This window comes from Sciurus carolinensis, chromosome 1 (assembly GCF_902686445.1).
Source record: "Sciurus carolinensis chromosome 1, mSciCar1.2, whole genome shotgun sequence".
In the NCBI taxonomy this organism is placed as follows: Eukaryota; Metazoa; Chordata; class Mammalia; order Rodentia; family Sciuridae; genus Sciurus; species Sciurus carolinensis.
In genome coordinates this window covers 194,727,452-194,755,426 of record NC_062213.1, presented here as the reverse complement: position 1 = coordinate 194,755,426, position 27,975 = coordinate 194,727,452, and the positions used below count along the sequence as shown (strand labels likewise).

Sequence of the window (27,975 nt, the reverse complement as noted above, 5' to 3'; positions counted from 1 at the left end):
TGGAGAAAGGTTTGGGTTGGTCATATGATTCAAATGCAATGTGTAGAACATGTCTGACTAAAGACTTGGCAGCACAATTGTAAAAGGTCATATTGGAGACAACTGGGGACATCTGACAAGGACTGGGTATTAGATATTAAGGGATTATTCATTTTGTTAGCCTGACAGTTCTGTATTTTGTGTGTATTTTGAAAATGGTCAAACTTAAATGTTTACAAAGTAGTAAAGGCTCTTTCCACCACATGATGGCACAATGAGAAGGAACCAGTCTGCAACCTGGAAATAATAAAGTATCAAGACAGGTCTATGCTGATGATCTTTGAGTAAAAACCTGAAATAAAGCAATTTGCAAAGTGGATTAAGGAGGGAAAACCTTTGAGGCAAAGGAAATAGCAAATATAAAGTCTGTGAGGTCAGTGAAAGGGGAAAAAGCAGTAGTTGAGGTCAGAGAAACAATGGACATGCAAATGTCTTGTGGGTTGTTTCAAAGACTTGCTATATTGTTATTATTCTTAATTTTGTGTGATGTGAATACCCTTTCCCAACAACATTTATATTATGGTGCTACATATTTGGTAATGATCCTTTGATGTTGGGAAGGAATTTTAAAAACACTGATTAAATCGGGTTTCTTCCTTTGATTTTCATATTTTAAATAAATCCATAGTCATTTATACAAAAGAAAAGCATCTGTCCTGGGCAAATCTTTTGAGGACAGAGATCAAAGAAAACCGCATAAGATGTTTACATTGCTGTATGTATCTGATATAAAGATCAATATCTGTACAAATTTAACCTTTTATTTTCTGGTAACTTATGATCACTGATAAAGTGAAACTTTGTCATGAAGTGTATATAATGCATGAAAAATTCCTTCGGAGAAATTTATGTTCCTTTCATTTCTACCAAATTACAAATTTTTGGCATGGATGTGAAAAGGATTAAAATTATAACTAGATGAAAAAATTCATTAAGTTTTCCCTTTTTTACACAAAAGATTAAAATTAAAAAATAAAAAAGACTATTGCTTTAACTGTGAAGTGGTTGGGAAGCCAAAGGAGGGTTTGAGTTAGAAAGGCAACATGACCTTACATTTTTAAAGTCTCACTTTGGCTGTGATGTTAAGAAGAGACTGAAGGAGCCTGTGGAAAAAGCAGCAGGTTATGTGTTCTAATACAGATAAGAGATGGTAGTAGCCTGGAAGAGATCAATGGTGGAGGTGATGACAAGTAGTCTGTTCAGTGATGTATTTTATTTTTGGTATTAAGGATTTAACCCAGGGCACTTAACCCCAGAGCCTCATCTCCAGCAAGACAGGGTCTAGCTGAGTTGCTTAGAGCTTAAGTTGCTGAGGCCAGTCTCAAACTTGGGATTCTACTGCCTCAGCCTCCTGAGTTGTAGGGATTACAGGCATGTGCCACCATGCCCAGCTTTGATATATTTTAAAGACAAAGTCAAATAATTGCTTATAGATGACACCGGTGTGTGAAAAGGAGAACAGACCAACAACAACAAAAAAGTTCCTAGTTTCTGCAACTGGAAAGATGCTGTGGCTATTAACTAACATAAAGTGATGCAGAAGGACGCAGGGTTTTTTTGGCTAGAGACAGGGAAGATAATCAAAAGTTCAGTTCTGGATACTGAAGTTAAAGATCCTGGTGGTGACAATGAACAAGTATCTGTACTTTGGAATCTGGAGTTCGAAAGGAGAATTTGTGAATTAATGTGTGTGTATAAGTAGTATTTGAAGGCTTGCAAATGGAAGCAATTACTGATGGGTATGGACAGAAAAGACAAGAGGACTAAGGTGTAATGTAGGGGGTTATTTATATTAAAGGGCGAATAAAATCCTTAAAATGCTGAAAAGGGGACAGTAAGGCTATAGTAAGATATCAAGTACTTTAAATGCTAGTGAGAGGGCAGCAAGGCCTAAGAAATTTGCAATGTGGAGGAGACTGTGATGCACGGGGATGAAGTGAGACAAAAGTGGGTTTTTCATATTGAGTGAGGTGACGCATGCCAGTAATTTCAGGAACCTGGGAGGCTGAGGTAGGAAGATCACAAGTTTGAAGCCAAGCTCAACAACTTAGCAAGACCCTGTCTCAAAAAGAAAATAAAAAGGGCTAGGGATGTTGCTTAGTGATTAAGCGCCCCGAGATTCAATTCCCAGTACTGGGAGCAGGGACAGGGGAGAAGTCATGGATAAAGGTCTTCAGGTTCATTGGCATCTTTGAGTCAACAACCCATTATTATCAGGCAAAATTTGTTTCAATGTAAGATGATAACAAAAAACCATTTCAAAAAGATTACAATCACACTGACAGCAAAATAAATTCTTATGTAAATAGAGTAGAAACCTAGGAAAGGAAAGGAAAATAATGAAACAAAAAACATTACTGGAGGAGGATATAGTTTCCAGTCACCAAAAAATACAGAATGAAGGGAAATAAAAGTGAAATGTGTTTCCATCTTTAAATGGATTATACAATGCATATCTGATCCACAGTTGTGTCTGCCTACCCATACTCAGGGCATAAAGGAGCATGAATATATCAGGTTACTAATTTCATATTTTCTACCTTTATGACTTCATTTTCTTTTGCACTATTTCACTAACTCTTAAATTGGGTAGTCTCAAGACCAATAAGGGATTTTCTGAAAATGTGGCTTCTGGGCTGACTAACAGCATGCCTCAGTAATGCAAGTAAATACTGGTACTAACCTATATCAGGACAATATACACTCAGTAAAATAATCTTGAATTAAATAACCAGTCTTCCAAAGATCACTGCAATAAAGATCTTCCACAAATAACACTTAAAACTCACATTTTGGGAATTACAAATTTAAACAAATTAATGTCTGCATGATTCCACAACTGAGCAAATGTGGTAATCTAAATGATCATTCCAGATGAAAATAAAGTATCGAAATTCTTTCAACGTTGTTTAAATGAAAATATGCTACTTGTGAATAGAGCTAAGTTTTATTTTTGCAAAAGGGAGGACTAAACCCAGGGTGCTCTACCACTAAGTTATATCCCCAGCCATATTTTATTTTGAGACAGGGTCTGAGTTGTTGAGGCTGACCTTGAACTTGAGATCCTCCTGTCACAGCATATCGAGTAGCTGGGCTTACAGGTGTGAGCCACCGTGCCCAGCTTAGAGCTAAGTTTTATTGAAGCCTGAACTCTCTGATGCACTGTTATAAATCTAAATGAAAAAAGAATATCTAAGAGGACATATAGCTGACATGTAAAGAGTTATAGTCTTTACATGTCTAACCACAGGTTCTACAACAGGGGCTTTAAACAACAGCAGATTAGAATACTCAGGGGGTTAGGGCTGTGGCTCAGTGGTAGAGCGCTTACCTAGCACCACATAAAAACAAAGTGAAAAAATTCAGTCAAAAGAAAAGTGTCTTTGAATGTGTAGACTTTTCTTGTCATTATTTCCTAAACCATGCAGTATAAAAATGATTTACATAACATTCACATTTTATAAGGTATTTGTTATGGTTTGGATGTAAGGTGTCCTTTAAAAGCTCACACGTGAGACAATGCAGGAAGGTTTAGAGAAGAAATGATTGGGTTGTAAGAGTCTTAATCCCAGCAGTCAATTAATCCCTAATGGGATCAATTTAAGTGGTAGGGTGTGGCTGGAGGAGACTGGAATTGGGGCATGGCTATGCGATAGACATTTGGTATCTGGAGGGTGGAGTCTCTCTCTCTCTCTATGCTTCCTGATGATACCTGCTACTTCCCTTCGCCACCCTCTCCCACCATGATGTTCTGCCTTACCTCGAGCCCCGAGGAATGCAGCCAGCCTTCTATGGACTAAGACCTCTGAAACCATGAGCCCCCAAATAAATCCTTCCTCCTCTGTAATTCTGCTGGTCAGATCATTTAGTCACAGCAGCAAAATAGCTGACTAAAACAGAAATTAGTACCAGAAGTGAGGTTGTTGCTGTGACTAACCTGACCATGTGGTTCTGAAGCTTTTGGAGCTTCTTGGAAATGGTGGGAGGAATTCTGAAAGGCTTAGCAGTACAAGCTAGAAATGCTTTAGGCTGCTGTAAGCAGAAATTAATGGCCAATGCTGGTGGGAGCTCAGAAGACCACAATGACAATAGAACTGTGGTCAGTGAAGACAGGGCTCAAGAGGATTCAGAAAAGAACTCTGTTGGAAGTTGGAGTAGAGGTCATTCATGTTATGTTCTGGCTGAGTTGTTTGCATTTTGTCCGCATCTTGAGACTTTCTATGAGGTTGATTTTAGAACGACTGACTTCTTAATCTGGTGGAAGAAATATCTAGGCAGCATAGCATTCAGGCAGTGGCGTGGATACTGCTGGAGGCTTGTAGCCAAATTTATTGTGATAATCAGGAGCAAAAAGCATAGCGCAAAGATTTGGAAAAAGTCAACTTGAAAGGCCGAAGTAAAACTAGGGTTAAGGAAGTTGCAGTTGTTGACCATTACTGCCACTAAAAAAGACTGTCCAGAGACAATGAGAAAGCTAGCTTGAGGGCATCTCAGGAGCTGGCAAGACCAGACCTATCTCAAGCTCAAGGGAGTAAAGGTGAAAAATTCTCTTGAGAAGAGACCAATTGGGCACCCTCTGTGCCTCACATGGGGGCCTAGGAAGTTTTTCAACATGCTCAGCCACCCAGACCCTCAGAGGCTGCTGCAGCAAGGGGCCTGGAGGCTTGGCTACTGTTTGAGAGGGCAGCAGGCTTTGGTGTCAACCACGTGGTGCTGATTCTGCAGGAATGCAGGATGCTGGAGTTATGGGGTCATGGAGACTTCCACCAAGATTTCAAAGGAAGGCCTGGGAGGCCAGGCAAAGCACAGCAGGGTTGGAATCCTTGCAGGCACCCCCTGAGAATCAAAGTGTGGAGATGTAAGGAGGAAGCTGAAGCTGCAGTGGAGACCCCCAAGATTAAGAAATGCCAATAACATGGGACATAGCCTAGGAAAGCTGCAGGAAATGAGCAGAGACAAGCCAACAGAAAGGCCACTTGGGCTGCAACAAACAAGGCCACAGGGGCAGAGCTATACATGCCATTTGGAGAGAATATCAAGATGCCATGTGCCCCAGGTGCTGGACTTGGGAGTTACAGGACATGTCTGCCCAGCTGGATTTTGGTCTTGCTTTGGTCCTATCCCTTCTATGCCCCTATTTTTGTAAGTGGAAATGTTTACTCAGTACCTTTATATGTTGGATATTTGTAAATTGCTTTTAATTTTATAGAAGTCCAATCATGAGATTGCCTGAGTTTCAGAGAAGACTGTGAACTTGAACTTTGAGCAATCTCAAAATTCTAACTACTGAGACTATAGGAACTCTTGAAAATGTACTAAATATATTTTGCATTGTCAGGTAAGTGTGAGTTTTTGGGGGCGGGGGCAGAATGTTATGGTTTGGATGTGAGGTGTCCTCCAAAAGCTTACATGTGAGAAGCATGAAGGAAGGTTCAGAGGAGAAAAGATTGGTTGTAAGAGTGTTAACCCAAGCAGTCAATTAATCCCTAATGGGATTAACTGAAGTAGTAGGGTATGGCTAGAGGAATATATATTGGGGTGTGGCTATGGGATATATATCTGGTATCTGGAGGGTACCTCTCTGCTTCCTGATGATGCATGCTCCTTCCCTCTGCCATGCTCTTCTGCCACAATGTCCTGCCTCACCTCAAGTCCTGAGGAATGCAGCCAGACTTCTATGGACTAAGACCTCTGAAACCATGAGCCCGCAAATAAACCTTTCCTTCTCTATAATTGTGCTGGTCAGATCATTTAGTCATAGCAGCAAAATAGATGACTAAAACAGTATTATAAACAATCTAGAGATGATCTAAAGTATGCAGAAGGATACATGTGGCTAAATGCAAATACTACACCATTCCCTAAGAGACTTCAGCATTTGTAGACTGTAGTAGCAGTCTACAGGGGGTGTCCTGAAACCAATCCCCCACAAATATGGAGGGACATCTTTACTTTATCAGGATCTTATGCCTGCAATACCAGTGGTTCTGGAGGCTGAGATAGGAGGATCTCGAGTTCAAAGGCAGCCTCAGCAACTTAGTGAGACCCTAAGTCCTAAGCAACTCAGAGAGATCTTTCTCTAAATAAAATACAAAAAAGGATTGGGGATGTGGCTCAGTGGTTAAATACCCCTGGGTTAAATCCCTGGAACAAGAAGAATATGTGGCTTAGGTTTCAAAAAACTACATATGGTGATAGGAAAAGGAAAACAAAAGGAGGGGGGAAGAGAAACCCTAAAGAAAAATAAACCTGCACAACTCAGCTAAAAGTAACTCATCCTTCCTGAAATTGATTTCCATAAGTATGAGTTTGTCAGGATGAACCCAAATACTAACTATAAAGCTCTAATAATTTAAAAAAAATTTTTTAAGAAGTAATCCTTTCTGAATATTTAATCTGCCTCCTTTCTCATGAAAAAGTGCCTAAGGGAACAATACACCATATTTTAAAGTTCAGGTCAATGGCTAATACCTGATGTCCACTCTAAGCTTAGGATAATACTGAGAAACATATTTCCTGATGAGACTGTAGGAAGCTTCTTTAGGTTCACAGAGTCGAGTAAAGGCCAGGGGGAGGACATCCTCCAATTTTACTTGTGGTTCTGGATCTACTGCAGAGCTCCTCTTCTGAAATACAATATCAAAAATTATGATCATTATAGAATACAGAGCCTCCAGAGTTCATACACCACTTCTTTTTTTTTTTTTTTTTTTTTGGTGGTGCTAGGAACTGAACCCAGGGCCTTGTGCATTTAAGGCAAGCATTCTACCAACTGCGTTCCCAGTCCCAGAGTTCATACACTTCTATATACAATTCAAGGGCTTTCCTCAGTTGACTGCCAAATCAACTAGCAAACAGAAAATTATCACTTTTCCCCCCACATTCAAGTAAGTCATACCACATTGGTGTTAAGTTCATGTGGGGAATTTCTTCCAGAAAACCTTTAGATTGAGGTTAAAAGTAAAATGAAAAGATAGATTTTATCTAAAGGTCTTAATTCATTATTAGCCTTCAAAAACAAAGGGTTAAGTGTTGTGCCAGAAAGCACACTACCTGCATTTTCAAAGTGTCAGTTCTATTAAAAAAAGAAAAATCTTTAGAGTTGTGAAAACAAAAGTACAGAGGAATTTTCATGATTCTAAATATTGACATGGATGGAATATTAGGTATTTCACTTTATTATTGCAGAAATACTTTACATAAATGAAATTACTGTGTCTTGGGGGAGTGTTAATATTTATAAAAGGAAGAAAAACTGGCTCTGAGTTTACTTTTTAGATCTAGTTTTAGGCAAAAATGTACCTCCATACCTCCGCTAGCTTAAATGATAGCTCATGAAAGGGCATATAATTCATATACCTACCCGTAATTCAAGGTAAGGCCTTTAAGACCATGGGCTTAACTGGGCTGGAGGTTTTGCCCCCTGGTTATTCTATTTACTAGCTGGGTAAATTACTCGTCATCTCTCTTAGTAGTCTTAGCACGAAAACAACACACAGTAAACACTCGATATATGTTGCTATTTTTAGGAGAAGTAATAGAATTTCAGTGCTCAAACTCTGGTACTGACTTACCTTTGTGTTTCTGGATTTCTGAGGTGTTTTTCTTGATTTCTGGACCACAACAAAACTTCCAGATGCACCTTTTCCTTTTACCTGAAGTAAAGTAATTTTTATTTGAAATTATTCGAGTATTCATATTTGTAACTTTGCATTAGAATAAGAGAATTAGAAAGCATGCTGCAAGAGCTAAGGTGAAGTGCTACTTCACTCTTTAGTGAGAAAAGAACAATAGAAGAGAAGTCATAAAACTTGGGATGGAATCTTAGCTACGGTACCATCTAGCTATTCAAAATTGGACAACCCACTCAATCCTCTGAACTTTTGGGCTAGGGATATAGCTCAGTTGGTAGAATGCTTGCCTTGCAAGCACGAGGCCCTGGGTTCAATACCCAGCACAGCCAAAAAACAACAACAACAACAACAACAACAAAAAATCCTCTGAACTTTTGTTTCCACAAATACAAAGCCAGGTAAGAATGCTACTGTGAAACTAGGTTACATAGTCTACTATAAGCTTTTAAAAAACAAAACAAAAAATGTTCCATGAAAGGAACAAAAATCTCTTAGGGTCAATGAGAAAACCCCTCACTGTTTAGGAAGAAAACAGCTCCTTGGGAAGTTGAGACACACCGGTCTCAGGCTACAATGCTTCACCATGGTTTACTAATTGCAGATTATTCCTTATACAAAAGGTTAATAATCTGTTAATATTGCACATGATGGTATGTATAAGTCTCATCACACATGACACAAAGCACTTTCATACAACTTAAAAGATGATTCACAATAACCAAAATCTTCCACACCTTAGCTCCACTGTGCTTGGCAGTTTTACTTATTGTGAGAAAGTTAGACTCTAAGTGCCACACAGCAAGAATAAATTTTCTTCCCTGGGTGCAGTGGCACATGCCTGTAATCCCAGCAGATTGGGAGGCTGAAACAGCAGATCAAAAATTCAAAGCTAGGCTCAGCAACTTAGCGAGGCCCTAGCAACTTACCAAGACTCTGTCTCTAAATAAAATACAAAATAGGGTTGGGGATGTGGCTCAGTAGTTAAGGGATCCTGGGTTCAATCCCTAGTACAAAAAAAAGTTTTCTTCACTGATGATCCCATAAGCACCTGACACACAGGAGACACTCAATATATCATGGCTATAATTTTAAGCAATGCTTTAGTAACTGTCCTAGATAATATGGACTATACCTGAAATCACTATTGGTCTCAACTCAGGCTTCCCTGATCCTTCTAAGAGTCATTAATAGTTTTAAGTACTAACCAGTTATGGCGAACATATTTATAAAGCTTAATTTATAAGTAAAAAGTCTAGTCAAATAAATTAAGTTTCAGAGCTAACACACCTAAGGTAAGAGCAACTGTAGTTCTTGTTACTGCAATAACAGGCTTCCTTACCCTACTTCTCATTTCATTGCTATGTGATTCCTAGTATGAGCAACCCCCAAAATAATCCAATTAAGTAAAACTGAGGGGGGAAAGAATTACACTACCTCATTCCTTCTGCTCTTCAGAAGAATAGTTAATTATAAAAGCAACTGGCAATGTGTTTTCCAAGCCTAATCTTAAATACTAAAATTAGGTTAAACTTAAGTATCAACCTCATGCAACTTATTTTTAACAAAAAGACATAAAGATCCTAAATGTTACCAAATATGAACATAGCATAGCTGATACACAAAATATTCTTACCTCCTTTGTTTACCTGATACCAGCTAGGCATACACTCTACCACTGAGTCACACTCCACCCCAAATCTTATTTCCAACAATTGTGTAATACCTGTTTGATGACTCCTCTATTCAATTCTCTTTTCAGGGCTTGTTTAAGGAGGTAGCCCCTTCTCTCCAGCTCCAGAGAAGGATACTTATGGATGATATATTTTCGAATAGCAACCACTGATGCACCGCTCTTCTGGAAGCATGCCTAGAAAACAGATTTATCAAACCATATACATTACTTTAAACTAGTTTATTTTTATTAGAGAACTTGACACATACTTTCAAAATAAGTTATTTTGGAAGGGAACTTGATAACAAATGGTTAAGTAAGGTAGGGAAGAATGAATAGTACTTTAGATAACTTCAGTTCATAATGGTTACGGAAAAATACACAAAATATTTTTGCAACAACTTTAACTTGTTCAGAAACATATGAACAACAGTCTGTATTAATAAAGAATCTCTTTTAATTCTGTTTTATATTGAGATAGATCTTTAGTATTAAAATGAGGAAAGTCAAACAATTTTATTGCTTATAGGATTGCAGGTCTTGCCAATTTTTAGGAATGAGTTAAACACATAAGACATCAGAACCAATATACCTTTGCAGGCATTCTATGAACGTCAGCAGAAAAGAGATAATCTGGAAAAATGGCTTAAAACCAGGTGTATAGATGGCAAAGTTTTAAGGGGAGTTACACGTAACAATGAAGGTATTCTACTAGAACTGAAACAGCTTCTTCCATTTCCATCTTTACCTGTACTCCATTTGACTAATGCCCACAGAAGATTTAAGTATCTCATTATGTCACAAAGGCAGCAAATATTTACTCTGAATGCTTCAAATTTTGAAGCACAGAGAAATAACATCTGTTATTTACCTAATGGGTAAGTTCACCAATTTTCTATTCTTACTGCCCATAAGCTGAACCTAGCATTTATTCATTTTCTGGTTAAGGACTTAGTTGAATGTTATTTAATGTATTTTGACAACAAAGAAAAATAACTCACAGGTAGAGGAACAGAAATTATTGTACCACACAAAACAAGCGGTCTTGATACAGGTCACCTAATGCAAGTAAATGCCTCAACTATTAACAACCTATTGACATTTACTACTGATTTTGTAAAAAAGCACAAAACAAAGAAACTCAAGCAGAAAAGAACTCTAATGCTAAAACAAACAATTCCTTGCTCCTGCAAACTGACAATGAGAAGTAGATATCAGGACTCCTGTTTGATACAGAAAATGGTATCAGTGGCCCAAAGTCATGACTTGTTATACTGCATGTGATATGAATTATACTCTATATAAATTATAATTATGTAATTTATACAAATACAATCATATTCAGTATACGTCAAATTTTAATGTTCTAATTTTATTTTAATATTTTAGTCCCTTCTTCATGCTCATTATAACTCTGCTCCTTCAAACCCAGGCTAAGTGGTCATGAAATAAAATTCCTGATGGAGGCTACACAAAGAATAAAAAATCTCACTACAGTCACGCTCTCTAGACCAAGGAAGCTTCTCCCTCTTTTTTTGTATGAGTATCTTGCTATGTTGCCCAGGATGGCCTCAAACTCACTCCTGGGCTTGAGTAATCCTGCTTCGGTCTTCAGGGTAGGTGGGACAATAAGATGACACCACTATGTCTGGTTTCAAGAAAGTTTTCTTAAGGAGGTGAAAGCCTAAGAAACCTTAAAGGAAAGAAGGGAGAGGTCTGAAGATCTCCTTTCTCAGTTCATTCTCAGATGACAACCTGACTGCTCCTTGGTTAAAATGGTCTGAATCCCTCTTTCCCCAATCGTTACCCAGACTCTAGCAACATGGTCGCTGAAATGAGGGATATGTTTTAATTCCTCTTTTGGCTTGATCATGTGAAATAATACAAAGTTATACAAAGATTTACACAGTACAGCATCAGATAAGAAAATATCATTAAAATATTAAAATAAGAAAGTTACACCTAATGAAAAGTCAATCAGTTATAGGCAAAGTCATAAAGTTATATAAGGAGGATAATTTCTGCAATATTTTGGAATGCTTAGGTGGTGAAACAAAGTGGTAGGTTTGTAAAAGGGTATCTTAGTTCAGAGTGTGAAAGATAATTGCAATAAATATCTGACTAGCAATATATTTTTAAAACAATGTTGGGCTGGGGGTATGGATCAGTAGTAGAGCACTTTGCCTCACATGCACCAAGCCTTGGGTTTAGACCCAATTCCACACACACATAAAGTTATTCCCTTACTCACAATTAGATTTTATAAGGGAAATGACCTGACCTAAGGCTATGCTGTATCACTGGCAGAATTGCTTGACTCGGAGACGATAATCCATGTATGTTTGTTGGATGAATTAACATTTTCAGCCTTCAAATAAAAACTAAACTTAATAAACTGAGTAAAAAAAAAATTCTGAAGTTTAAAGATATTTGTTACAATAAATATGAATTTTTAAAAAGACACTGCTCACAAAATGAGATTACACAAAAAACTTATACCTCATATCATTTTTTAATCGTCTCCCTTAGGAAACAAAACTAATGTATGGATAGAGTATGCCATTTTCAAATAAGCAAAAGATGAATAGAATAGAATAAATCTAAGATGATTGTTTTAAATAAAAACTTACCTTAATGGCTTCAGTTAGGATTGCATCCATCTTGGGACGTGGGGAGGAAGCCATCGGTGTTTGCTTCTGGGCCCTGGCTAGCTGGCTGGCAGAAAGGGTAGCCCAGGAAGGTATCGTTTTTTTCACTTTCTTCTCCTTTTCTTTAGACTGATCTTTCTCACTTTAAAACAAAAATCTGTTATTATGCAAGATAAACTCTCCATAAAGAGATACAGTTGGCACTTTGCATCAGTAGGTTTTGTACTTTTGAGTTCTGCACCCAAGGATTGAAAACATTTGGAAAAAAAAAAAAATTCCATCTGTACTGAACGCATACAATTTTTTCCTTGTTATTATCCCCAAACAATACAGAGCAGCTGTTTACAAAACATTTACACTGTATTATGTATTATAAATAATCTTAAAGATGATTTGAAGTATGTAGGAGGATATACCTAAGTTACATGCAAACACTATGCCATTTTTCATAAGGGATTTGAACATTTGAGGATTTTGGTATCTGTACAGGCCCTGGAAACATTTCTCCTTGGATACTGATGGACAATCATAGTCAGAAAGGGGAAAAGACTGGGGAGATATAAAAAGTAATGTTTTAACTTTTTTATGCACTAAGGTGATATGTATAGTAAGAAAAAATTTACAAAATATAACTTTTTAAAAAACACTGGGCACTATAAATGAACTAAACATGTTTCTTCTTAGGTGCAAAAGAGGAGTCACATAAGTTAGCACTGGTATGAAGGACCAGTAGGTTAAAAATAAATGCATACTATTAACCACTGCAATACATGTAATTTGGTATGGAGGAAAGAATGATCTTAGCAAGTGATGGCTCAGTTACCTCAGCTATGATATAGTAACAATACAAGACAAGATATTGTAAGAATTAGAGATTGTATTTATCAAAACAATTTTGGGGGCTGGGGGCGGATATAGCTCAGTGGGTAGAGTGCCTGCCTTGCAAGCACAAGGCCCTGGGTTCAATCCCCAGCACCGCAAAAAACAACAACAACAACAACAACAACAAAAATTTGGAGGCCAGCGCATTATGTAAATTTTATTCTGAGTAATAACAATAGTACTTCATTCACCTAAGAGAACATTTTAAAATACAGGATAGCTGCTGAAAGTTCCACAGACCTTACTTAAAAGCATGAAAACAGGATAAAGAATTCCCTGAGGATTACACACACCTAGAAGGGATAGTTATTACTATTGTATTTAAAAAGTAACATCTAACAGTCTACTAAGTAATGTCAACTGAAAGAATGAATACTACCAGCTATCCTGCAAAATACAAAATAATAAAATTAAAAAACAATTGCTATTATTTCCTACTGATACAAATCATCCATTGCAAATTTTGCTTTCAGATGCTTAAAGTCATCTTCAATTGAAAACGTCATCAAACATACACAGTTTTAGATCACTCTAGCAATGGTTTGACACAGACCGATGTTTACTATAATAGAAGCACATGAAACAATACACTCCTGGCACAGAGGTAGGAATTAAACAATTAAATATCTTCCAGGTCAGATTTTTATGGCTGTTTCATTTTTTATTGAGATTTTGTCAATGTTTAAAATATCAGACATTCCCATTATGAATTCTAAGCATGAAAACACTACTAAAGCCAAGAGTAAAGACTTCTGGATTATTCAAATTGTTCTGCTTACTGCTACATACTCTAATAAGCCATATAACTATGTAATAAAACTATTTCAAATAATTCTAAAAAGTTAATCCCAAAAGCAAATATCTAGCAAAAACCAATGCTGAAATAATTCTGGTCCTTTTATGTAATCATCAATTTTAAGTAAAAAGAAGGGATAACTCCTTACTCCTTTTTGGTTTCCTCAGAAGTCTTATTTTCTTCCTTCTCTTCATTCTCAGGTTCCCCTTTAGGTTGTTCTGTCTCACTAGATGTAGCAGGTGGAGTTTCATTCTCTTGTTCTTCTACCGTGGAGACAGATTCCTCTGAACTTACTTCTGGTTCTAAAAAATCACGTAAGTAGAATTGTATTGAGTAGACAAGAGCTTGAGTCAATAAAAGAATAAATTAAACAGACCAGCCAAATGTTCCAGTTAGCAGGTGAATTCTAAAATAAAAAGAAATGATTTTGAGTGCAGTTTTCTTCTTTCTCCCCCTACCAAATAGTGCTGGGGATTGAACCTAGGGCCTTGCCCTTGCGAAGTAGATGCTCAACCAATGAACTACACTGCCAGACTGCTTTCATTCTGTCATGAGGGCTTGTCTATTCAAGTATTTACCCAGACCATTTTGTGAGAAAAGGTCAGGAAATTAGACGTACCCTAAATCTTTTGATTATTCTATTCTGCAATATTAATGATACTCATAATTGAGAAACTAGTCTGTTTTAACAGGCAAATCTTAGAAAGAGAATAAAAATATTAGTATGTCTTTTCCATATATCCCGGCTCCCCTCTTTCTTACAACCAAACTGCAAAAATCAAAATTGTAAAGGAATTCATAGTTCTTCTACAAATTAAAATTCTAAACCATATTTCAGGATGGTGAATTATTAATTGCAATTCCCGTCCTAGACTTCCATAGCCTAATCTAGTCCAAACTCCTTCTACATGGGTTCAGGAAAAACTGAGATTTTAGATTTAGATACAACTAAATTCAGGTTCAAGTCTTTTTGGTTTTTTATTGCAAATGAAGTTTAATTTCAGAAACTGAATCTATCATTTATAAATATACTAAAGCATAGTCCACTTGAATTAGATTACACATGGGTACAGTATTTCAACAAAACAACTTCCTAAGAGGTCAAGGCAGATGAGCAATCTGTCTCACCCACAACATCAAGTTCAGTCTTTAGTAGAACCTTCCAGTTCAAAAATCTTAGGGCAAGTACTTTAACATCTCCAAGTCTCAGTATCCTTACCTCACAGTTATGAGAAGTACAAAAACTGCTTAAGGGTGAATCAGCAGGTAAATACTTGAACTAAATGAATGATTCCTATCCTTCTTTGTTCTACTATAATGCTTCTACAACTCTTTCCCATAGTCTTAGGATCACAAGTATTAAGGGTAGACCTTCATTATAACAATGGTATCAGAGGAGATACCGGTAATAACTGTATTTAAGTTCTCCACAGTAAGATTTATTATTTTTTGATATATATGCCCCTCACCCCAACAATTTAACCTAACTTGGCTGCACAGGTAAAAATTTACTATAAGTTAAGCAAATACTTCTATATATATTGCCTTATTCTAAAAAAGATGAAATGCTAAGAACCATTTATTGAATTTTCCTGTAATAGTTTTACATTATTTTCTGCATGCATGAGACCCTGAGTTCAATCCCCAGCACCAAAACAAAACAAAACCAGGCATCTCTCTTTTGGGTTTCACTTTATTGCACTTTGCAGATAACACTGTTATCATTTTTAATAAACTGAAGATTTATAATAGCCCTAAATTACGTTAAGTCTACTGATGCCATTTCTTCCAATATTATATGCTTTTTAAGTTTTTTAAAAAAATTATTATATATTATGTATATCTGTTATAGTGATCTGTGATCTTTGATGCTACTACTGTAATTGTTCTGGTTGCCACAAACCATGATAAAAGACAGTCAATTTAATTGATAAATGCGTGTGTTCTAACTACTTTCCTGAAACAACTGTTTCTATCTTTCCCTTCTCAGGCCTCCCTATTCCTAGAGACACAATATTGAAATTAGGCAGTCAATATCCCTAAAATAACCACTAAGTGTTCAAGTGAAAAGAAGTGCATATTTCTCACTTTCAAGCAAAAGCAAGAAATGATTAAGCTTATGAGGTATGCATACTGAAAGTTGAAATAGCCAAAAGCTAAAACCTCATAACAAATGGTAGCCACATGATGAATGCAAAGGAAAAACTCTTGAAGGAAATTAAAACAGCTACCCAAGTGAACACATGTAACAGCCTTCTTGCTCACAGATCAAGGAGCAATTTCAACCTTTGAGTCTTATTATTTAAGAAATATATTTTATAAGGCTATAACTGCCATCATAGTGATTTCTCTGATGGATCTGTGCGGAATAAGTAGAAAAACTTTTGGAAAAGATTCACCATTCTAGATTCCAGTAAGAACATTTGTGATTTTGGGGAGGAAGTCAAAATATCAACAGTAAAAGAGTTTAAGAAGTTGATTTCAAACCTCATGGATAAGTTTTCAGGGTTCAAAATGTCAGTGGAGGAAGTAATTGCAAAAGTGATAGAAACAACAAGAGAACTAAAATTACAAGTGGAGTCTAAAGATGTGGGTGAAGTGCTGCAAACTCATGAAAAAACCTGAATGGATGAGGAATGGCTTCTTAAGGTATTATTTACTCAAGGTGAAGATGCTGCAAACATTGTTGAAATGACAACAAAAGATTTAGAATATTACAGAAACTTAAATGATAATAGCAGGGTTTGAGAGGACTCCAATTTTATTTGAAAGAAGTTCTATTGAAAATGAAAATGCTATTAGCATTGAATGCTATTAAGAGAAACTTTTCTCTGAAAGCAAATTAATTAATTAATTTGTCAAATTTCACTGTTGTCTTATTATAAGAAAGCCATAGCCACCCCAAACTTTAGCAACCACCATTCTGATTAGTCAGAGGTCATCAACACTGAGGCAAGACCCTCCAGCAGCAAAAAAGATTACAAGTCCCTGAAAGTACATGACTGTAAGCATTTTGAACAGCCATTTTATTTAAAAATACTCCACAGATTATTAGACATAATTCTATTGCATGCTTAATAGACTGAAGCATAGTATAAATGTAACTTTTGTATGTACTTGGAACCCCCCAAAACTGTATGACTCGCTTTATCATATTTGCCGGTCATGGTGGTCATGAACTGAAACTGCAACACCTCTGAGGAATGCCTATGATTGCTTAATAAAGGTTTAGTCACCACAAATATTGAATTTGTAATATATGTAACACCGTTTTCAACTACTGTGTCTGCCTATGTGGAATGTAGACTCTATACAATTTAAAATGAGTGATGTCTAATTATTTCTATTTAACAAAATAATTGAGAGAGAAAAATTAATATACAACTTATGAAGCAACATAATTATTTTATATATATTTGGCTGACTCTTCTAATAGCTTATATATCTAAATCCTCCACCATGGTTCCTGAAAACTGACATGGATTAGTGATTAGTAGCTTATCCTAGGTCTGGGCAGATTATCAATTCTGAACTCACGAGCACCCATTACTTTCTTAATATTCCCCGATTCCCATATTACCTGTGTTAGGTCAAGGTGCCCAAATTGCTTAAAGCACCCCACTGAGGCTTCTGAAACAAAATCCTGGCTCAAATCCCTGTTGGATCAAGGGATAAATGCAATAATGGTGCATGTCTTTTCTTTCTTAATCTGTGCTGGTCAGCAAATATTTAGTTCTAAAAGTCTGACAAGGACAGTACAGTGTGCTCATCTCTGATAAACTGGAGATAAAATGCAAAGGAGAAAGAAAAAAGGAAAAGAATGAGCAAAGAACAAAGTCACAGGCTGGGGTTGTGGCTCAGGAGTACAGTGCTCGCCTAGCATGTGTGAGGAACTGGGTTCGATCCTTAGCGCCATTTAAAAATAAATAAAATAAAGGTATTGTGTCCATCAATAACTAAAAAAATAAAAATAAAAATAAATAAAAATAAAAAATAAAAAAAAGAAAGAAAAAAGTCACAAGAAGGACAAGGAAAAAAAAAAAAAAAGAAAGAAAGAAAAAAGGAAAGGGCAAGACAGTGACTAACACCTGTAATACCAGATACTTAGGAGGCTGAGGCAGGAGGATCACCAAATCTGAGGTCAGTCTCACCAACTCAGACCCTGTCTCAAAATAAAAAAATTAAAAGGACTGGGATAAAGCTCTGTTGGGGAGCACCTCTGGTTTCAACCCCTAGGACTGCAAAAGCAAAACAAAAACAAAGGCAGGGAAAAGGAGAAGAAGTGGTTAATGATGCCATAAAAGAGCACTAGTACTCCAGGTTGATGAGTTTCTTTTCTTTCCATTCGTTAGGCTTCCACCTCTGACTGGTCAATCTCTTCTCCACCAATACCAGTTAAACACAATATTCTGATCACCCACTTGCTTCCCTTAAGGCCTTCTGATGATTTCTGGATAAATCTTCCACTCTCCACCCTGAAAGCCCCAAGTCTTTCATGACTCCACAGTCTTACCTCCATGACACTACAAGTCCAGATGCAACTCTTAAACTGATCCTATTCTCCCTGTTTTTCTCTTTTTAATTCCAAGAACATTACAGTTTCACCCTCCAAAAATCTTTCAAGACAAGGTAAGGGCTGGGGATATAGCTCAGTTGGTAGAGTGCCTGCCTTGCAAGGCCCTGGGTTCGATCCTTAGCACCGCAAAAAAAAAAAAAAGACAAGGTAAAATCTTACGCATATGATCTAGAAGTAACATACAAAGAGCTATAGCTTCCCTCTTTGAATGTCCCCTCCCACAAACACTTAAGCCACAAAAAAGAACAATTAAGTTCAAAGGAATTGATGGACTATTCCAAACTGGAGAAAAATCTTTTGCCTTTTTATGTTGTACCACTGTTATTTTTTACCTGGCTTTTCTTCCTCGCCTTCAGCAAGCTTGCTTTTGGGCGGAGTTTCCCGGGTAGAATTCACAGCTCGACGAATCGGCATGGTGCTATCTTCTACCTTCTAGGAAAAAAGTTGGACATAATCAAGCATGCATAAAATATTCTCTTTTCTCTCTTTCTCAAGGGGCCTAACTGGATGTCAAAAGATGTAGGAGAATTCTTCAAGTCGACTCCAGGATCTGATGTAAATTATTACTACAAGTTTTTTGAAGTGACACGATTTTTAAGAAATACTCTTCAAAATATTTTATTTTAGACAGAACTTCAAATAGAAACAATTATACTTGATTTGAAATAAATTTAGGAAGTTGGAGGTTTTCTCAGGAATTTGAGGGAAAGGGGAAGATGAAAAGAATTTTTTATCTATTTGATTTTCAGATTCACAACCTAGTCTCCCCAAAACAGGGGAAGGAACATGTACCAAGAAGAACCCAGCAAGGCCTGAAGTCAGGGATTGATCCAAGAGTGAGCTTCAAGAATGCATCAGCCCCTACCTCACCTAACTTGTCCGCGTGGATCAGCTGAGCTCCTACTATAAGTGGGAGTGCCTTAGGATGGACGAGTTCACCTTGAGACGTATCAGTCGCCATTTAAAATAATTTCTAGGCCCGAGTACAGGTTACACTCTGAAGCCTCTGCTGTTAACCACAAGGATTTTTCCTAAAGGTTTCAGTGTGGTGAAGAGTCAACCTAAAGCACAGAAAAGACCTGGTGTGAAGATTAACAAAAACAAAACTAAACTAAAACATCTAAATTTAATATACATCCAAAGAGGGGGAAAAACTATAAAACTTAAAGTTAAGCGAGAGATGACTTAGTTATTATTAAAAAAGATAAAACCACAGTCAAAATATAGACTATGTAAAGCAGCAACTAAGACAAATGCATAAGCCACAGCAGCTGTTGCACCTTCCACATGAACAAAAGCAACAAGGACAAGGAAGCTCATAAGGAAACTAATCCCATCCCTTCCTGCTACCATCAGGAATTTAGAAAGACAGAATAAGGAGACGAAGGAATGGTTTAGTATAATGTTTAGTCAAAGATCAGTTAACTAAAGAGAAGGCTTTTGTTAATGTTCTTAAGGGGTCTGAAAAATTAACTGTAATCTTATCTCTATCTCCATTAAAGAAGCATTTTTTTCCTTTATTAAGGGAACATACAAGGGCAGAAAATACCAAGGAACATGACATTCTAAGAACCTTCAAACTCAAGAAGTAAATTTAAGACTATGACCTAAGGATACAAATGTATGCTTCTAAGACCATATTTGATACATTTTCAATGTAAGCAAATGAATACAGAAGAACATAATTATTCACAGATAAAACCTATATTGTCACCCAAATTAACCTGATCATTAACATCTCCTCCCCCTCAAAAATCTCTATTGGGACTTGGTATTTTATAATAAAGCTTCTCAATAAGAAAATAATCATGTGAGCGTTTAGATCTCTGTGCTCATGAACAACTAACAAAAAGTTGAGGAATGATAAACTAAGCATTCAACATCTACTTTTAAGTGCCAATCCTGTCTATTAAAAAACTTTCAACTTGTCAGGTAAGTTTCAAGTTACAACAAACTAGGATAAAGTTAAGAAAAAAAAAAAAAAAAAAAAAACCTAACCTCAGAGAACAGTTTCACATTTATAGAGAAAATCTTTTTATGAGAACACAGAGAGCAATAATATACTTGTGAACCGTCAGCTGCAAAGAAAGGCAGCTGGAAGAATTCAAGAGAATTTAATGCACTAAAATTTACTATCAACAGTGAATTATAAACAGCCTTGAATGTATAAAATGAACTGTTTCAAAAACTACATACATGGGCTGGGGTTGTGGCTCGGTGGTAGAGCACTTGCCTAGCATGTGTGAGGCACTGCATTCGATTTTCAGCACCACATATAAATAAATAAAATAAAGATCCATTGACAACTAAAAAAAAATTTTTTTAAAAAACTACAATCAATGCTTATGTTGTAATTCACTCTAAAACCTTACATGAAAATACAAACATGAAAATAGTTGTTTTCTTCTTTTCTGTGAAAAGAAGGCCAAGATGGCTTAAGGGTATTATTTAAGTTTGTGAAAATTAAAAATCTATCCTGAGATGATTTCAATACATAAACCTGCTGATTCATCCAACTAGCACTGACATGGTAACGTACTTTTCTTGATAATAATAATAATAAAACTAGGCAAATCTGATATTTTTACATGCAAACACTACACATAATGATGGGGTTATCCTTGGTAAAGTGATATTGCTAATGAATTTTTCTTTTTTCTTTCTTAACCCACAATAACACTAGCTAGGTAGAAAACGCTACCACAAAGTCAATAAAAACCTTCAGGAGTCCCCATTCACAGATATTAAAGATAGACAGACACACACACATACATAAATTTTCTTTGTAAACAAAAATAACGAAAAGGAAAAAAAAAGTCAAAACTGCTATCAGAAAACTCAAAATTAGGGCTGGGGCTGTAGCTCAGTGGCAGAGCACTTGCCTAGCACATGTGAAGCACTGAGTTCAATCCTCAGCACCACGTAAACATAAAAATAAACAAAGACATGCTGACCATTCACAACTACAAAAAAAAAATTTTTTTTAATTACTCAAAATTAAAACAAACAGCCAGATCTGGGGGAGTATACCAGGAATCCCAGCTACTTGAGAGGCGGAGACAGGATGATCAACAGTTCCAGGCCAGTGTGGGAAACTTGGCAAGAATCTGTCTCAAAACCAAATTTAAGGACTGGTATGTAGCTCAGTGGGAGAGCACTTGCCCAGCTGTGTGAGGTCCTGGGTTCAATCCCAGGTATCCAATAAAAGTGAAATAAAGTAAAGTAAAATAAGTGTTAAAAAAAGGAACGGAGGACACAGCAATGTGATAAGTCAGATTCTGACAACCTCCTGCTTAAAACCTTCCAATGCCATCCTCTTGCCTAAGTAATCTCATCTCCTACTGCACTACCCATCACTCTACTTTCTTGGCTCCAAAGACACAGATCTTCTTTTGGCCCTTGCAAAATGTGCTCTGCTCATTCCTGCTTCAGGGTATCTGTACTTACTCTTCTCCTTAAACACTCTTTTCTTGGATCCTTCAATCAGGTTTCTGCTCAATATTACACCCCCCCTTTTTTTGGAGAGTGCTGGGGATCGAACCCAGGGCCTTGTGCTTGTAATGCATGCACTTTACCAACTGAGCTATCTCCCCAGCCCCAATATTACTCTCTTAAAAAAGCCTCTAATCGGGGGTGGGGAGATAGCTCAGTCGGTAGAGTGCTTGCCTTGTAAGCGCAAGGCCCTGGGTTCGATCCCCAGCACCCTCCCCCACTATAAAAAAAAAAAAAAAAAAAAAAAAAAAGCCCTCTAATCTTTCTTATTCTTCAGGTTTCTTTATAGCATTTAACACCACCTTAAGTTAATATATATTTACTTGTTATTAAGTCTCTTCTAATGGAATGCAAGCACTAAAAGGACTAGGACTTAAACCACTGCTGCACCTACAACAGCATCCAAAATACAGTAAGGGCTCCATAAATATTTACTGGGGGGGAAAAAAATGACATCTGATAGTACTTATTACTACACCTAGCATATGTGAAGAATACTTTAAAACCTAGTTATTTGGGATAAATACAAAGATATGTAGGGTTGGGTAGAGGTACCTCAATGGTACAATTGCCCTGGGTTTGATCCCCAGGCTACAAAACATAACAAAAAAGCTGGGCTTGGTGAGACATGCCTGTAATCCCGGTGACTTGGGAGGGAGGCGTGAGGATCACAAGTTCAAGGCCAGCCTCAGTCACTTAGTGAGACCCTTAGTAACTTAGTGAAACCTGTCTCAAAATAAGAAATAAAAAATAAAAAAGGACTAGGGATGTAGATCAGCAGTAAAGTCCTTTGGGTTCACAATAAAAAACTAAAACCTTTGCCTCAGCTCTGAATTCCCTTGTTAAAGTTATAGAACATGAAAACTTCAATCTGTAATACTTTATAATACTTTTAATGATTATTTGATAAATTCACTGTTCATTACAAAGCTAAGAGAACTATATGGCTAATTAATTCACCCTGCCTTACCATCACCATGTACCTCATAACTAAACATATTTTACAGTACTTCTGCCATGCTAGTCCCTGGCAGGGATCTTACCTAGCCAGTTCACTGCTGCATACTCAGTGCCTAACATACCAGGTTTGGAATATGTCCTCAACAAATATTTGTTAAAGAATGAATAAGTGAAACTTAAATACGCTTTTCACTTGGGTTCTTATCTGCTCCCCAAACAAATAATCCTTGTTTACCTGTGGTTTATGTGGTCCTCAAGTTTTTTTTTATGTTTTATAAGTTTAATGTTAGATTAACAATACAAAGATTTGCTTTTGACAAAGGAAATGCCCAAATTAAGTAGTTGTAATGCAGGCAATAAAGAACTTGCAGAAGTAAAAACTTCAAAATTTCACTTGTAATGGATTCCTTCCACATTAAAAAAAAGCAATCAAAAAATTAATAGGCATTTAACAAGATATTTCAACAATATGCATTTTGGGGAAAATACTATTACTTATTACCATAAAGTATATGTATTACACTATGCATTCTAACATCACTATTTATGTACTAAATACTTCAAATTGCTCTCGACCCAAACTCTGACTACACTCAAATTTAATGGGTTCTGTAACATTATGAATCCCTGTACTTTGCTGACAACTTTTTTCACTTTCATATTAAAGTAATTTAGTACTTAATGTCTTTGAACCCTGGGCACAGATGCCAAGGATATTACATGGTCCCTCCTCTCCAGATAATCACAATCGAAATGGTTAAAAAGTTAACACTTTCATCTATATGTGAATTCTGTATACTTCCTCCACCATCTTCCAGTCCTCGACCTCCAAGTAAACTTAAAAAGCAAACCGAACAACCCAATCTTTAAAATGTCACCTCTACTTTCAAACAAATTACACTGAAACAGCAAAATTCTTAAAAGCTGAAAAGTTTTATGCCTATGCCAGATTTAAAAAATCCAAAATACCTTCCAAAATAACACCAGTCACGTCTAACTTCACTACTATTAAGTCAAGACAACTTTCTCAAAAGGTCCGGTGAATTTCTCAGCCGTATGTTAGTGGCCTCTCGCTTGTCAATGCAATGAACAGCCAGGAGCTACACCAACCAACCGAGGGAGAATTGACATGCGGAAGGGGCAGACGGGGGCAGTCCTCTCTGGCTGCGCAGGAAAGAATTCTGTCTCAAAAAGGTGAAGCGTCCTCGGCCACAGGCGTGGTCAAGTTGGGATCAAGCCGATCCAGCGCTCTCACTTCACCCTCCCGCCCCGCCGCGGTACGGCACTCGGACGGGCGGTGCTGCCTTCCGACAGCCCACTGAAGCGCTGCTCCGACTGACACACGCCGCCTACAGCGCGGGGCCACAAGTTCTAGGCGAGGCACGGGGAAAACGGAAGCGCAGGGCCGCCATAGCAGCAGCAGCAGCAGCAGCAGCAGCCGCAGCAGCGAAGCAGACAGCGCGCCCACGAAAAGCGAAGGGACGCGAACAAGAGCGGCCGAGACAAAGGGGCGAGGCAGCGGGCGGCAGCGCTACAGGGCCACGGTGGCGGACACGCAACAGCTGGGAGAGAGCCGGTCGAGGAGGGCAGGGGCGCTCGGGGCGGCGGACGCCGACCGCCGAGGCTCGGCGCGGTGACAACCTCGGGCTCCGCTCCGCAGGGACGTGGCGGCGCCTGTCCCGGTCACGCAAGAAGCGGCGGAGCGCGGGCCTCGCCTCCGCACACTCACCGCTGGGAGCTCCGTAATGGCGGCGGCGGCGGGGGCGGAGAACCCGGGGGGCGGGCCCGCCGCAGCCAGTCACCGCCGCCGGCATCTTTCGAACCGGCTCCGAAGACCGCTGAGGGAATGGGGTGAGGGGAGGGCGCGGCGGACGACAGGCCGCGGCGGCCTTGGAGCATGCGCGAGCCCGTAGCCAATCCGGGCAGGGCGGCGCACGCCGGCGCAAGCGCGCTGGGACGCAGGGGGCGCACGGCCAGGGAGACGCTGCCCCTCCTCCCCCAAGTCCAAACAAAACAAGGGCGGGAGCGCGCGCGCCAGAGGGCCCCGGAGGAGGCGTCCGCGAGAGGGGCAGGGGGCTAGGTCGCAGGGGGGAGGGGAGAGGGCGGAGCGGCCGCCGAAGGCAGACAAAAGGCGCCTCCTCCCGAGACTCGGGCGCCCCGCCCCCTCCACTCGGGGAGCGGCATCGGCGCCCCGGGCGAGCGGCCTCCACCACTCGCCTTCGGGGCTCCGCGAGCCCGCGCTCACTCCCCGCCCGCTTGTTCCGTCCTGCGTTACCTCTGCGCTCCCGCTTCCTGGCGCCCACGTCCCGCACGGCCCCTCGGCGCCGCTCCCGCTGCCGCTCGTCGCCTCCGCCGCCGCTGTCCTCCAGGCCCAGCCGCCGAGCTCTGCTGCCCCGCCCCCCTACTCGCGCGCGCGCGTCCGCGCGCCCCGCCCCCCCGCGCACGGAAGGAGCGCGCGGGACGTGCGTCCCTGGCCGGGCGCGCGGGGGCGCGAGAGGGCGCTCCGGCACGGGGGCGCGGGCGGCTCTCTCCCGGCGGCGCTTTCCGTGCTCATCCTCTCTCCGCTCCAGCTGTCTCTGGGCCTCCCCAGGTTTCCGCTAGGCGGTGCGTCTGCCCTTAGAGGAGCCGACACCTCCCACTTCCCACCTGAGCTGCCACCGCCTTCGAAGACCGCGCGGAGAAATGCAGTGCCTCAGTTTTGTCCCCAACGAGTCTCAAGAAAGGATAGGACGGTGGAGTGACTTGGGACAAAGGACTGAAAGTTGCCTTTCTCATCTATGAGACGGCCTTCCGGAGCTCCGTAATCCGCGCACGTGGGCGCGGGGCTCCCAGAAAGGAAGCCAGCGATCGGAAGACGGGGCGTGCCCTTCGAGGGCCGTGTGTACGTTGGTTTCAGCATATTCAGGCAGTTCCCGTCCCTATCACTGTAATAGAAAAAGCGTAATTCTTCAAAACCAGTTTGGAAGGATTTCATGTTTAGGGTGCCAGATGTTTATTGAGGGGACCGGGAGAGTTGCAGGCAGTGAATTTAGGGAAATGTGAACTGGGATTGTCCCAAGCGCCCAGCAGTTGACAGGCACTCAGATGCGTGCGCCAGTCTAAAGGTTGGTTATAAAATAGCACTAGCAGGTCCCCCGGCCCTGCCATTAGCCTTATAACTGTCTCATCAGTTTCACAGCCATAGCCATCCACTGCTCCCTCAGTTCAAATTTAACCAGTACCACCGAGGATTCGTTTCTAGTTGACCATTGTCATTGATGTCCTGATGGCAGCACCCATTCTCCCTTACACCGCTGTCATATTCAAGTTGTTAAAAAGGTCCAGCAGCCAGGTGCAGTCGTGCATGCCTACCGGTAATCCCAGCGACTCAGGAGGCTGAGGCAGGAGGTTCGCGAGTACAAAGCCAGCCTCAGCAATTTAGCGAGACCCTAAGCAACTCAGCGAGACCTTTTGTAAAAAATTACAAAAAAAGGTCTGGGGATGTGGCTCAATGGTTAAGTGCCCCTGAGTTTGATCCTCAGTACCGAAAAAATGAAAAAGAAGGACTATTATGGGTCATTTTGTGTAATTTCTTAAATCTGTTCACATCCCTTTTTAATGTTTCTGTCCTTTGCCTCCCTTTTTTAAAGACTTTATTCTGTTTTTATGAATTCATATAAACATCCTACATTTCTTCCTTTACCCTAAGTTGACTCAAAAGCACACTGGTAGATTTTTCCTCTTCCAGATTTTTGCTTAAATATTTAAAAAAAAAAAAAATCTTGCTGTTGTTCACAATAGGTGCACACCCAGAAGGAAAAACCGTGAAACAAAATTATTCCACAAACACACACATGCAAAAACCTGCACTAAGGCTGCCACTAGCAGAAAATTGAAACTCTAAGTTCTCTATTTATAAAGGGATCTGAAATTTGTTTTTTGCACATGATCATTGGTTAGAGTAGTTCACCTCCTCTAAATGTAGCATCTAGCCAGTTTTTAGTATCCAGTTTTGGTTTATACTCTGTGGGGTATGATTTTATAGCTCATCTCACTTGGGCTACTTATATTTGTGGTATTGGGGATTGAACCCAGGGGTATTCTACTGCTGAGCTACATCTCTAACATCTTTAGTCTGGTTCTTTTGGTTTGTTTTTTTTGTTGTTGTTTTTTGTTTTTTGGTACTGGTTTTGAACCCAGGAGCACTTAACCCCCAAGCAACACTCCCAGCTCCTATTATTTTTTATTTTGAGACAGGGTCTCACTAAGTTGCTGACTTTGAATTTGGGATTTTCCTGCCTCAGCCTCCTGGGTCACTGGGATTACAGGCATGCACCAGGTTAACCTTATTTTTCTAGTTCACAAATCCGGTATTTCCTTGTGCTTCTGGGCCTCCCTAGGTAGGGACTTCCTGGAATGGGGGCCCTGAGCAGAATCCTGCAGTTGTCACAGACTGCCCCACATTGACTCCTTTCTCTCTAAAAAGTTTACATTGCTGAGGCTGGTCTCAAACTTGAGATCCTCCTGCCTCCGGCTTTCGAGTGTCACCAACATCACATGTCTCACGAGCTTGGCAATTTCATTCAATTATTTTGTAACAGAATGATATGATTTTTGTGCGCTCTTAGGGCAAACATTTGTTTAACTTTCTGCACTGGCAGGAACATCCACCTCGGCAAGTTCAGGAGCAGGTCAGCTTGTGGAATCTATGAAGATTTCTGTCAAAGAGTGGCACCAGGCACCAGGGAAGACCCTCTTATTCAAAGATACCAGTCATACTGATACCAAGAATCCCTTTAGTTCCATGTTCATGTTTTTTCCTTTGGTTTAATCTTTGTTCTCTTCTATGGCGTCTTGTTACTGTAACAGAAAATGATATATTTTAACCTGTTTTTGCGCTTGACAGAGATGGGAAGAATAAGCGCCCTGGGAGTCTGACTCTGGGAGCTGTACCCCCGACTCCCACAGGAAAGTGTTACCAAGTCCTTGCTGTGTAACTATTATTTCTTTCTTTATTAAAATTTGTTTTAGTTGTAGACATAATACCTCTATTTATTTATTTTATGTGGGACTGAGGATCGAATCCAGTGCCTCACATGTGCTAGGCTCTGCCACTGAGCTACAACCCCAGTCCCTTTAACTATCATTTCTAACTTTCAAAAAAAAAAACCCTTTTTTGAAAAGCCAAGTCCCTGTTTAAACTTTAGCATCCAGCAAGCTTTACAGACTTCACAGCCTGTTGTCAAGGGAATAGATAGTTTATTGTTTTGTGTTATTCCTCAAATTTAAGAATAAGG

General features: G+C 39.3%; 1 protein-coding gene across 8 annotated transcripts in view; it reads right to left on the bottom strand.

Moving 5' to 3' along the window:
- Hp1bp3 (heterochromatin protein 1 binding protein 3) overlaps positions 1-25,131 on the bottom strand; it is a 38,647-nt gene extending 13,516 nt beyond the window's left edge. The window contains exons 1-8 of one of the 8 annotated variants that reach the window (XM_047557687.1): positions 24,975-25,131; positions 19,113-19,308; positions 18,580-18,679; positions 13,820-13,973; positions 11,976-12,135; positions 9,397-9,540; positions 7,614-7,694; positions 6,511-6,665 (exon numbers count right to left, since the gene is read on the bottom strand). In XM_047557687.1, the coding sequence (XP_047413643.1) occupies positions 6,511-6,665; positions 7,614-7,694; positions 9,397-9,540; positions 11,976-12,135; positions 13,820-13,973; positions 18,580-18,679; positions 19,113-19,208 (890 nt within the window). In that variant the 5' untranslated portion in view covers positions 19,209-19,308; positions 24,975-25,131. Of the gene's footprint in view, positions 1-6,510; positions 6,666-7,613; positions 7,695-9,396; positions 9,541-11,975; positions 12,136-13,819; positions 13,974-18,579; positions 18,680-19,112; positions 19,309-24,340; positions 24,578-24,974 lie in introns of those variants that run through there. The other 7 variants (XM_047557625.1, XM_047557649.1, XM_047557633.1 and 4 more) reach the window with 7 other exon arrangements.
- Positions 25,132-27,975: the final 2,844 nt, after the last annotated feature.